The 12,461-nt window shown below is 57.0% G+C and overlaps 1 protein-coding gene across 1 annotated transcript; it reads right to left on the reverse strand.

Moving 5' to 3' along the window:
• Nucleotides 1-2,582: 2,582 nt before the first annotated feature.
• On the reverse strand, nucleotides 2,583-9,777 carry LOC140193022 (protein-glutamine gamma-glutamyltransferase K-like). Its single transcript, XM_072250473.1, has 4 exons — nucleotides 9,481-9,777; nucleotides 8,680-8,840; nucleotides 3,771-3,907; nucleotides 2,583-3,012 (listed from the first exon to the last, which is right to left on the reverse strand). The coding sequence occupies exons 1-4, from the start codon at nucleotides 9,734-9,736 to the stop codon at nucleotides 2,868-2,870; spliced, it is 699 nt and encodes a 232-aa protein (XP_072106574.1). The 5' UTR covers nucleotides 9,737-9,777; the 3' UTR covers nucleotides 2,583-2,867.
• Between the last annotated feature and the right edge of the window lie 2,684 nt (nucleotides 9,778-12,461).

Here is a 12,461-nt window from a genome sequence, read left to right on the forward strand (position 1 = left end):
GGCTCAAGTTGTGTGGATTCGTCTCTCGGGCAAGGCTGCGGGGCCTGGGCCCGACGAGCAGCTCAGCCCGAGTCGTTCCACACACCTGAGCCGCACTGACATCCGTTGAGACAGGGCAAGGGTCGGCCAGGACCCCGCCCTCTGCCAGAGGAGGGGATTCCCGGCCTGAGGCAACCATGTTCCAGACTCTCAGTAGGTCCTGATAGAAGCCGGGCAGCCTCTGCAAAGCAGCACGGCTGACGCCCGCCGGTGGTAGCTGCATATCTTCGGCAAGACAGCAGCCCCTCCGGAGGAAGAAAGTCGCCAACACGTGCCACCTGGGAGGGTGCTCGGCGTACAGGAATCTCTGCAGCGTCCTGAGGCGGAGAGCCGCCAGTCGTGTGCGTACACACACCAGCGACTGTCCGCCCTCTCCTTCTGGGAGACTCAGAACCGCTGCAGAGACCCAGTGTTTCCTGTTTCCCCAGAAGAAGTCCACTAGCTTCCTCTGCATTCTCGCAACAAAAGGGGCAGGGGGGGCCAAGGTGACCATCCGGTACCACAACATGGAGGCCACCAGCTGGTTTATGACCACCACCCTGCCTCGATAGGAAAGCACCCTGAGAAGGCCTGACCAGCGCCCTAGCCGGGCCATGACCTTTGTCTCCAGGTCCTGCCATTTCGCCAGCCAGGTCTCCCCAGAAGGACTCAGGGAGGGAGTTTCACTCTGTGTCCGACCCCGGGAGTGTGTGCTGGGACGATGTGGAGGGAGTTTCACTCTGTGTCCGACCCCGGGAGTATGTGCTAGGACAGTGTGGAGGGAGTTTCACTCTGTGTCCGACCCTGGGAGTGTGTGATGGGACGGTGTGGAGCGAGTTGCACTCTGTGTCTGTCCCCGTGTGTGATGGGACAGTGTGGAGGGAGCTTCACTCTGTGTCTGACCCCGGGAGTGTGTGATGGGACGGTGTGGAGGGAGTTTCACTCTGTATCCGACCCCGGGGGTGAGTGCTGGGACGGTGTGGAGGGAGCTTCACTCTGTGTCTGACCCCGTGAGTGTGTGATGGGACGGTGTGGAGGGAGCTTCACTCTGTGTCTGACCCCGGGAGTGTGTGATGGGACGGTGTGGAGGGCGATTCACTATGTGTCTGACCCCGGGGGTGTGTGATGGGACAGTGTGGAGGGAGATTCACTCTGTGTCTGACCCCGGGAGTGTGTGATGGGACGGTGTGGAGGGAGATTCACTCTGTGTCTGACCCCGGGAGTGTGTGATGGGACGGTGTGGAGGGAGTTTCACTCTGTGTCTGACCCCGTGAGTGTGTGATGGGACGATGTGGAGGGAGCTTCACTCTGTGTCTGACCCCGTGAGTGTGTGATGGGACGGTGTGGAGGGAGCTTCACTCTGTGTCTGAGTGTGTGACAGGATGGTGCAGAGGGAGCCTGAGGCGTGCAAAGATTGAAATTTGAAAGTAGGTTGATTATCGAAGTACATATATGCACCATATATTACTCCAAGAACCATTTATTTGCGGGCATTCTGAATAAAGCAATTATAGAGTAATACCCATAATGGAATTAGTTAAAGACCGAACCAACTTGGGTATTCAACCGCTGAGGAAGAATCAACAAACTGCAAATATATAAAGAGGAAATAATAATAATATATAAATAAGCAATAAATACTGAGATCATGACATGAAGAGTCCTTGCAAGTGAGTCCATTGGTTCTGGGAACATTTCAATGATGGGGCAAGTGAGGTTGAGTGAAGTTTTCCCTGTGGTTCAAGAGCCAGTGGTTGAGGGGTAGTAACTGTTCCTGAACCTGGTGTTGTGAGTCCTGAGGCTCCTGTACCTTCTCCCTGATGGCAGCAGCAAGAAGACAGCATGGCCTGTGTGGTGGGGGTCCCTGATGATGAATGCTGCTTTCCTGCGACGATACTCCATGTCGATGTGCTCAGTGGTGGGGAGGGCTTTACCCGTGACGGACTGGGCCCCTATCCACAACTTTTTGTAGGATTTTCCATTCGAAGGCATTGGTGTTCCCACACCAGACTGTGATGCAGCCAGTCGAAATACTCTCCACTGCCAACCTGTGGAAGTTTGTCAAAGTTTTAGATGCCATGCCAAATCTTTGCAAACCTTTAAGAGACACTGCTGTGTTTTTCTCATGATTGTTCTTCCAAGCTGGGCCCGGGACAGGTCCTCTGAATAATGACAGTGACAAATTTAAACTTGCTGACCCTCTCCACCTCTGGTCCACCGATGAGGACTAGCTGATAGATCTCTGAAGTCAATCGTCAGCTCCTCGGTCTTGCTGACACTGAGTGAGAGGTTGTTGTGACATCACCCAGCCAGATTTTGAATCCCGCTCCTGTATGTTGAATTATCTCCACCCTTGATTTGTCCTACGACAGCAAACTTGAACATGGCTTTGGAGCCATGCTTAGCCTCACAGTCATGGGTGTCGAGTGAGTCGAGCGGGGGGCTAAGCACCCAGCCCTGTGGTGCTCCTGCCTGGGCTGATGGAGATTGCGGAGGAGATGTTGCACTAATCTGAACTGACTGGGTCTGCAAAGGGGAACTGAGAAAGAACATAATACAAAATCTGAACTTGCTGAATTGATTTTATTGGAAAAATCCACAGATGAAACAACTGGTCCTGAGCAGCTGCACGAAGAGAGAGGTGCTCACAGACCAGACAACTAAATACTGTACTTGGACACTTAAATTCGGGCTGAAGTTCAGATGTGCAGGAGGGGGAAGGGTTGGGGGGGTAGAGGCAGTCGGGCTGGACACAGTCAGATTGCAGGACGTCGGCCATCTGACCGGGGGTCAGACTCGGGGCTCCGGGCCTCTGCATCGTTGCTGCCGGCCCCGCATGCACCCGCTCCTCAGGCATCCCGCACCTCGAGCTCAGCCACACCGTGCACCTGAGTTAGCTGCGGAGAGTCCAGGCTGCAGACCAGCTTCCGCCGGCCCGCTCGGCGGGGCAGGAGGGTCTCCGTCACCGTCACCGTCCCCTGCCGCGGCACGTTCCTGGAGGGCGGGGAAGGAAGGGGCACCGTGAGTGAGAGAGCGAGGGAATGGGAGGGAGAGGGAGGGAGGGAGAGGGGGAGGGGAGGACAGTGGGGAGGGGAAGAGGAGGGGAGAGAGGGAGGAGAGAGAGGGGATGTCAGGGGGGAGTGGGAGAGGGAAGAGAAGGGAAGACAGTAGAGAGAGGGGGAGAGGGCTGGACCAGGGGAGGGGAGGGAGAAGAGGAGGGGAGGAGAGGGGAATGGATAGAGGGGAGGGGGGACTGGAGGGGATGACGGAGTTGGGTAGTGTGTTGGGGACAGAGAGAGGGGTGACAGCCCAGGCCTCTTCTCCCATCCCAATCCTCACCCACCGAGCAGTCCAACCAGCCCCTCCCTCAATCCCCTTTCTCTCTCCCTCTCTCCACCCCTCCCTTGCCTGTCCCCATCTGACTCCTCATCTTAAACACACATCCCTACCGCCTCCTCCCCCTCTTCACCATCCTCCTCACTACCACCTCCTCCCCTCCTCACCATCTTCCTCATTCGCCCTCCTCCCCACCTCTACCTCATCCTCCCTCTTCCTCCCTCATCTCCTTCCCCCCTTCACCATCCTCCTCATTTGCCCTCCTCCCCCAACTTTACCTCATCTCCTTCCCACTCCTCATCTCCTCCCCGTCCTCCCCCTCACCTCCTCCACACCCCCTCCTCCTCCCTCCTCACAACCTGGTCCCCCTCTCACTTCCTCCTCCCCTCAACCACCTCCTCCTCACCGCCACTCACCCGACTTTGTAGGCCTTCGGACCTTGCAGGCCAGCCCCCTCGAATCGCAGGACCACCCCCGAGAGGGAGATGGGCAGGGGGTTCTTCAGACACACCTCTACCTTCACCGCCTTTCCCACCACGGCATCACCCAGCGGCTGGATTGGGCGGGGGCGGGTGGGGGGGAGAAAGAAGATGTGTTAAAACCCAGAGATACCCCCATCGTCTCATCATTGCTGCGGAGGTGCTGAAGCCGGGGTGGGGAGGGGTGGGGGAATGGGGGGTGGGGAATCTCGGGCCTTTGTCTCGGGTCAGTGGCAACTCAATTACTTCTGCAGGATATTGATCCTGGGCAGGGGTCAGGTGAGAGCTTTTGCGGGGTGAGCACTTTGGGGACAGTGACCACGACACCCCCAGTTCCCACCATAGCCTTGGGTAAGAATAGGAACAGGCAGTATAGGAGTTTATTTAAGGGGGGAGGGCCATTTACAAGGGTATTAGGCGGGGACTGGGGGCGTAAACCGGGAGCAGATATTCTCAGGGAAACTGAGAGGTTTGCTCAGGAAGCCTCGGGTTTGACTGTGTTTACCCCACTGGGAAAAGATGTTCGGGTGGTAGATAGCCAATAGGTGCAGGAGTAGGACATTCGGCCCTTCGAGCTAGCATCGCCATTCACTGTGATCATGGCTGATCATCCACAATCAGTACCCCGTTCCTGCCTTCTCCCTCCACCATCTTTAAGAGCTCTATCTAACTCTTCCTTGAAAGCATCCAGAGAATTGACCTCCACTGCCTTCTGAGGCAGAGCATTCCACAGATCCACAGCTCTCTGGGTGAAAAAGTTTTTCCTCAACTCCATTCTAAATGGCCTACCCCTTATTCTTAAACTGTGGCCTCTGGTTCTGGACTCACCCATCAGTGGGAACATGCTTCCTGCCTCCAGCGTGTCCAATCCCTTAATAATCTTATATGTTTCAATCAGATCCCCTCTCATCCTTCTGAATTCCAGTGTATACAACCCCAGTTGCTCTAATCTTTCAACATATGACAGTCCCACCATCCCAGGAATTAACCTTGTGAACCTACGCTGCACTCCCTCAATAGCAAGAATGTCCTTCCTCAAATTTGGAGACCAAAACTGCACACAATACTCCAGGTGTGGTCTCACCAGGGCCCTGTACAACTGCAGAAGGACCTCTTTGCTCTTATACTCAATTCCCCTTGTTATGAAGGCCAACATGCCATTAGCTTTCTTCACGGCCTGCTGTACCTGCATGCTTACTTTCAGTGACTGATGAACAAGGACACCCAGATCTCATTGTACTTCCCCTTTTCCTAACTTGACACCTTTCAGATAGTAATCTGCCTTCCTGTTCTTGCCACCAAAGTGGATAACCTCACATTTACGCACATTAAACTGCATCTGCCCACTCACCCAGCCTGTCCAAGTCACCCTGCATTCTCATAACATCCTCCTCACATTTCACACTGCCACCATCCAGCTTTGTGTCATCTGCAAATTTGCTAATGTTACTTTTAATCCCTTCAGCTAAATCATTAATGTATATTGTAAATAGCTGTGGTCCCAGCACCGAGCCTTGTGGTACCCCACTAGTCACTGCCTGCCATTCTGAAAGGGACTCATTAATCCCTAGGGATAGAATCACAGAGAAGTACAGCACAGAAACAGGCCCTTCGGCCCATCTAGTCCATGCCAGAAGCATTTAAACTGCCTACACCCATCGACCAGCAGCGGGACCTTAGGCATCCACAGTCCTCCCATCCAAACTTCTCTTAAACGTTGAAATCGAGCTCACATGCCCCACTTGTGCTGGCAGCTCGTTCCACACTCTCACCACCCTCTGAGTGAAGAAGTTTCCCCTCATGTTCCCCTTTAAACTTCTCACCTTTCACCCTTAACCCATGGCCTCTGGTTGTAGTCCCGCCCTTAACCCACCCCTGTGGAACGTCTAGTCAAGAGGCAGGAGGAAGATTTAGGGAAGGAAGCAAAGTCCCTTGAGAGTTGTAAGATCGCCAAGAAGGGACTTGGGAGAGCGAGGAGGGCCATGAGAAGACCCTGTGAGTAGATTAAGGGAAGCCCCAAGTTGTCCTACACATACTTGAGGAACAGGAGGATGACTAGAGTGAGGGTTGGACTGATCAGGGATACAAGGAGAACCTGGAGCCAGGATTCGGAGGAAGTAGAGGAGGGTCCTTGAAGAATTCCTTGTTTCAATATTCAAGGAGAAGCACCTTGACGAACTCAAGGACAGTGTAGGACAGGCTGATGTGTCGGGACATGTCGAGGAAGAGGATGTGGTAGAACTTTTGAAAGTCATTCAGACATAGAAGGCCCTGGGGCCAGACGGGATAAAACCACGGTTATTATGGAAAGCAAGATTGCTGGGGTATTCAAGACAAACTTTGTGTCCCCACTTGCCACAGGAACAGTACCAGAGAGCTGGAGCGTGGCAGATGTTATGCCTTTGTCCAAGAAAGGCCATGGGGACAATTGTGGAAATTATAGACCGGTGAGTCTCATTCCAGTGCTGGGCAAACTATCGGAGCGGATTCCCCGAGAGAGGATTGCCTTGTGAGGGGCAGCTCGCACCTCACGACCCTGGAGGTCATTTTCAAGGAAGTGACAAAGCAAATTGGCGGAGGTAGAGCAGTGTAGATGGAGTTTAGTGAGTCATTTGTTATGGTTCCCCACGGTAGACTCATTCAGAAAGTCAGGAGGCAGGGGATCCAGGGAGATCTAGCTGAATGGACTGGGAATTGGTCTGGCCACAGATGGAGGGCACTCTGCCCGGAGGTCGGTGGCTTGTGGTATTCTGCTGGGACCCCTACTCTTTGTGACTTTTATGAATGACTTGGATGAGGAAGTGGAGGTGCGGGTCTGCAGATGACGAGAAGGTTGGTGGTGCTGCGGACACTGACGGGATGCAGAGCTGGGCTGAGAGGTGGCAGCTGGAGTTCAGAGAAGTTTTAGGCGATTCACTTTGGAAGGTCGAACATGAAAGCAGAGCACAGGGATAATGACAGAATTATTAGCAACGCGGAGGAACCGGGGGATCTTGCAGTCTGTGCCCACAGATCTCTCAAAGTTACCGTGCAAGTCGATAGAGCTGAAGGTAAAAGTGTGTACAGTACGTCACCACGTACAACCCTGAGATTCATTTTCCTGCGGGCATACTCAGCAACTAGGGTGGTTAAGAAGGCGTACGGTATGTTGGTCTTGGTTAGTCAGGGGATTCAGTTCAGGAGCTGTGGGCTTGATTAAACCCTGGTTAGGCCACACCTAACTGTGTTCAGTTCTGGTCACCTCATTATAGGGAGGGTGTGGAAGCTTTCGAGAGGGTGCAGAGGAGATTCACCAGGACGCTGCCTGGATTAGAGAGCATGTCTCACAAGGAAAGTTTGAGAGAGTGAGGGCTTTGCTGTTTGGAGCGAAGGAGGATGGGAGGAGACTCGGTGGAGGTGTACAAGGTGATAATAAGCATTGATCAAGTGGAGAGCCAGCGCCTTCTTCCCAGGGCAGCAATGTCCAGTACCAGAGGACATCCTTTTAAGGTGGGTGGAGGAGAATTTAAGGGAGGTGTCACAGGTAGATTTTCTTTTTAACACAGGGAATAGTGAGTGCCTGGAATGCAATGCCAGGGCTAGGGGTAGAGGCAAGGACGCTTGTGGATGGTGGAGGGAGGCACGGGACGGGAGCTGGGGGGTTGTGGATGGTGGTGATAGGGGGCACAGGACGGGAGCTGGGGGGTTGTGGATGGTGGTGGAGGGAGGGCACGGGACGGGAGCTGGGGGGTTGTGGATGGTGGTGATAGGGGGCACAGGACGGGAGCTGGGGGGTTGTGGATGGTGGTGATAGGGGGCACAGGACGGGAGCTGGGGGGTTGTGGATGGTGGTGGAGGGAGGGCACAGGACGGGAGCTGGGGGGTTGTGGATGGTGGTGATAGGGGGCACAGGACGGGAGCTGGGGGGTTGTGGATGGTGGTGATAGGGGGCACAGGACGGGAGCTGGGGGGTTGTGGATGGTGGTGATAGGGGGCACAGGACGGGAACTGGGGGGTTGTAGATGGTGGTGGAGGGAGGCACGGGACGGGAGCTGGGGGGTTGTGGATGGTGGTGGAGGGGGAGCACAGGACGGGAGCTGGGGGTTGTGGATGGTGGTGGAGGGAGGCACGGGACGGGAGCTGGGGGGTTGTGGATGGTGGTGATGGGGGGCACGGGACGGGAGCTGGGGGGTTGTGGATGGTGGTGGAGGGGGAGCACGGGACGGGAGCTGGGGGGTTGTGGATGGTGGTGATAGGGGGCACAGGACGGGAGCTGGGGGGTTGTGGATGGTGGTGATAGGGGGCACAGGACGGGAACTGGGGGGTTGTAGATGGTGGTGGAGGGAGGCACGGGACGGGAGCTGGGGGGTTGTGGATGGTGGTGGAGGGGGAGCACAGGACGGGAGCTGGGGGTTGTGGATGGTGGTGGAGGGAGGCACGGGACGGGAGCTGGGGGGTTGTGGATGGTGGTGATGGGGGGCACGGGACGGGAGCTGGGGGGTTGTGGATGGTGGTGGAGGGGGAGCACGGGACGGGAGCTGGGGGGTTGTGGATGGTGGTGGAGGGGGAGCACGGGACGGGAGCTGGGGGGTTGTGGATGGTGGTGATGGGGGGCACAGGACGGGAGCTGGGGGGTTGTGGGTGGTGGTGGAGGGAGACACGGGACGGGAGCTGGGGGGTTGTGGATGGTGGTGATAGGAGGCATGGGACAAGGGGATAGGGGGTTGTGGTTGGTGGTTCTAGGGGGCACGGGACGGGAGCTGGGGGGTTGTGGATGGTGGTGATGGGGGGCACGGGACGGGAGCTGGGGGGTTGTGGATGGTGGTGGAGTGAGGCACGGTACAGGGACGGGCAGGCCAATACTCACGGTGATGAGCAGGTCGGGGGTCCGGAGTCGGAAGTTCAGCTGTTGGACAATAGACTCCCCCGTCTCACGGACTCTCCCGGTGACGGTGAACATCATGGCTGCCTGGTCCACCAGCTGCTCCAGGTACTCGTCCTGCTTGAAGTCCAGCTTCACCTCCATCTCTGCCGCAGGGAGGGGGAGAAAAGAAAGGTCAATGCACCTTTATCTCTGACCCGTCACCCTTCACATGTGCCAGCACACCTCACCGCTAAACCCAACACATCCTGGAGGCCAGTGCATCTTCACCTCTGACCCTTGACCTTTCCTAGGAGTCTGTGTGCCTTCACCTCTGATCCCTGACCTCTTCCCAGGGGTCAGCACGTATTCATCCCTAACTCCATAGCCTTCCCAGGGGGGAGCACGTTTGGATGTCCCCTGACCTTCCCTAGGGGTCAGTACACCACCTCCAAACTTTTAACACTTCCCACGGCCTTGAGTGTCTTCATCTCTGACCCCTGACCCTCTCCCAGGGTTCAGCTGCCTTCATCCCCGACCCTGCACTCCTCCCAGGGTCATCACACCTGCTCCTTGGACCCCCGACCTTCTCTCAGCCTTGTTCAACTCTGACCCCAACCCATCCTAGGTCAGCATACCTTCACCTTTGACATTTGACCGTCTCCCAGGAATCAGTGTACCTGTCACCCACCCGTCCTGTGGTCATCACACCTATTCCTCCAACTGCTGAGCCACTAGAGCAAGCGGTCTACACAACTCCAAGGCCTACCAAAGGGCTGGAGGTCAGGTGTCGCAATCGTGGCCTACCATGGTTGGGCTCCAGCAGGAAGTCGCGCCGGTCCCTGTGGAAGGGCGCCTTGCAGACGCCGGTGTAGAACATGACGGCCGCCTGGACGAAGAGCACGAGGGTGCGGGTCTCGGCACTGCTGTTCCTCAGCTTCACGGTCAACGCAAAGTCCTGGCCCATCTCCACGTCGTCCGGAGCGGACACCTCTGCCCCCACCTCGCCCCGCACTCGCCCGCTCTCGTAAGTGTTGGGCCGGCTGCCGTGGCGACAGGCCATTTCCACGGCGATCCGCTCCTCAACCGAACCTTGGGGTAGGGGGTAGGAGAAGGGACAGACAGTTATGGGTGGAGGCAGATATTACCATCCTTCCCTTCACCTCCCATCCTCAGAACATCCCCTTCCTCTCCGTCCCTTCCAGGAGGGAGTTTCCCCTCTATCCGACCCCACAGGACGATGTGGAGGGAGTTTCACTCTGTGTCTGACCCCAGGAGTGTGTGATGGGACGGTGTGGAGGGAGTTTCACTCTGTGTCTGACCCCGGGAATGTCTGATGGGACGGTGGGGAGGGAGTTTCACTCTGTGTCTGACCCCGGGAGTGTGTGATGGGACGGTGTGGAGGGAGTTTCACTCTGTGTCTGACCCCGGGGGTGTGTGATGGGACGGTGTGGAGGGAGTTTCACTCTGTGTCTGACCCCGGGAGTGTGTGATGGGACGGTGGGGAGGGAGTTTCACTCTGTGTCTGACCCCGGGAGTGTGTGATGGGACGGTGTGGAGGGAGTTTCACTCTGTGTCTGACCCCGGGAGTGTGTGACGGGACAGTGGGGAGGGAGTTTCACTCTGTGTCTGACCCCGGGGGTGTGTCTTGGGACGGTGTGGAGGGAGTTTCACTCTGTGTCTGACCCTGGGGGTGTGTGATGGGAAGGTGTGGAGGGAGTTTCACTCTGTGTCTGACCCCGGGGGTGTGTCTTGGGACGGTGTGGAGGGAGTTTCACTCTGTGTCTGACCCCGGGGGTGTGTCTTGGGACGGTGTGGAGGGAGTTTCACTCTGTGTCTGACCCCGGGGGTGTGTGATGGGACGGTGTGGAGGGAGTTTCACTCTGTGTCTGACCCCGGGGGTGTGTGATGGGACGGTGTGGAGGGAGTTTCACTCGGTGTCTGACCCCGGGAGTGTGTGATGTGACGGTGTGAAGGGAGTTTCACTCTGTGTCTGACCCCGGGAATGTCTGATGGGACGGTGGGGAGGGAGTTTCACTCTGTGTCTGACCCCGGGAGTGTGTGATGGGACGGTGTGGAGGGAGTTTCACTCTGTGTCTGACCCCGGGGGTGTGTGATGGGACGGTGTGGAGGGAGTTTCACTCTGTGTCTGACCCCGGGAGTGTGTGATGGGACGGTGGGGAGGGAGTTTCACTCTGTGTCTGACCCCGGGAGTGTGTGATGGGACGGTGTGGAGGGAGTTTCACTCTGTGTCTGACCCCGGGAGTGTGTGACGGGACAGTGGGGAGGGAGTTTCACTCTGTGTCTGACCCCGGGGGTGTGTCTTGGGACGGTGTGGAGGGAGTTTCACTCTGTGTCTGACCCTGGGGGTGTGTGATGGGAAGGTGTGGAGGGAGTTTCACTCTGTGTCTGACCCCGGGGGTGTGTCTTGGGACGGTGTGGAGGGAGTTTCACTCTGTGTCTGACCCCGGGGGTGTGTCTTGGGACGGTGTGGAGGGAGTTTCACTCTGTGTCTGACCCCGGGGGTGTGTGATGGGACGGTGTGGAGGGAGTTTCACTCTGTGTCTGACCCCGGGGGTGTGTGATGGGACGGTGTGGAGGGAGTTTCACTCGGTGTCTGACCCCGGGAGTGTGTGATGTGACGGTGTGAAGGGAGTTTCACTCGGTGTCTGACCCCGGGAGTGTCTGATGGGACGGTGTGAAGGGAGTTTCACTCGGTGTCTGACCCCGGGAGTGTCTGATGGGACGGTGTGGAGGGAGATCCACTCTGTGTCTGACCCCGGGAGTGTGTGATGGGACGGTGTGGAGGGAGCTTCACTCGGTGTCTGACCCCGGGAGTGTGTGATGTGACGGTGTGAAGGGAGTTTCACTCGGTGTCTGACCCCGGGAGTGTGTGACGGGACGGTGTGGAGGGAATTTCACTCTGTGTCTGACCCCGGGAGTGTGTGATGGGACGGTGTGGAGGGAGTTTCACTCTGTGTCCGACCCCGGGGGTGTGTGATGGGACGGTGTGGAGGGAGCTTCACTCTGTGTCCGACCCCGGGAGTGTGTGATGGGACGGTGTGGAGGGAGTTTCACTCGGTGTCTGACCCCGGGAGTGTGTGATGGGACGGCGTGGAGGGAGTTTCACTCTGTGTCTGACCCCGGGAGTGTGTGATGGGACGGTGTGGAGGGAGATTCACTCTGTGTCTGACCCCGTGAGTGTGTGATGGGATGGTGTGGAGGGAGTTTCACTCTGTGTCTGACCGCGGGGGTGTGTGATGGGACAGCGTGGATGGAGATTCACTCTGTGTCTGACCCCGGAGGTGTGTGATGGGACGATGTGGAGGGAGTTTCTCTCTGTGTCTGACCCCGGGAGTGTGTGATGGGACGGTGTGGAGGGAGCTTCGCTCTGTGTCCCCGGGAGTGTCTGACAGGGCGGTGTGGAGGGAGTTTCACTCTGTGTCGGACCCCGGGAGTGTGTGATGGGACAGTGTGGAGGTAGTTTCATTCAGTGTCTGACCCCGGGAGTGTGTGATGGGACGGTGTGGAGGGAGTTTCACTCTGTGTCTGATCCCGGGAGTGTGTGATGGGACGGTGTGGAGGGAGATTCACTCTGTGTCAGACCCCAGGAGTGTGTGATGGGACGGTGTGGAGCGAGTTGCACTCTGTGTCTGTCCCCGTGTGTGATGGGACAGTGTGGAGGGAGCTTCACTCTGTGTCTGACCCCGGGAGTGTGTAATGGGACTGTGTGGAGGGAGATTCACTTTCTGTGTCTGATCCCGGGAGTGTGTGATGGGACGGTGTGG

This window comes from Mobula birostris, unplaced genomic scaffold, assembly GCF_030028105.1.
Source record: "Mobula birostris isolate sMobBir1 unplaced genomic scaffold, sMobBir1.hap1 scaffold_3543, whole genome shotgun sequence".
Taxonomy (NCBI): Eukaryota; Metazoa; Chordata; class Chondrichthyes; order Myliobatiformes; family Myliobatidae; genus Mobula; species Mobula birostris.

What these genes read in the sequence shown, in the direction of transcription:
- LOC140193022 (XM_072250473.1), bottom strand. Translation starts at nt 9,736, where the DNA reads ATGGCCTGTCGCCACGGCAGCCGGCCCAACACTTACGAGAGCGGGCGA. An exon ending in CCCCCGACCTGCTCATCACC is followed by an intron (nt 3,908 to 8,679) that starts GTGAGTATTGGC and finishes CGCCCAATCCAG; the next exon opens with CCGCTGGGTGATGCCGTGGT. An exon ending in CCGAAGGCCTACAAAGTCGG is followed by an intron (nt 3,013 to 3,770) that starts GTGAGTGGCGGT and finishes CCCGCCCTCCAG; the next exon opens with GAACGTGCCGCGGCAGGGGA.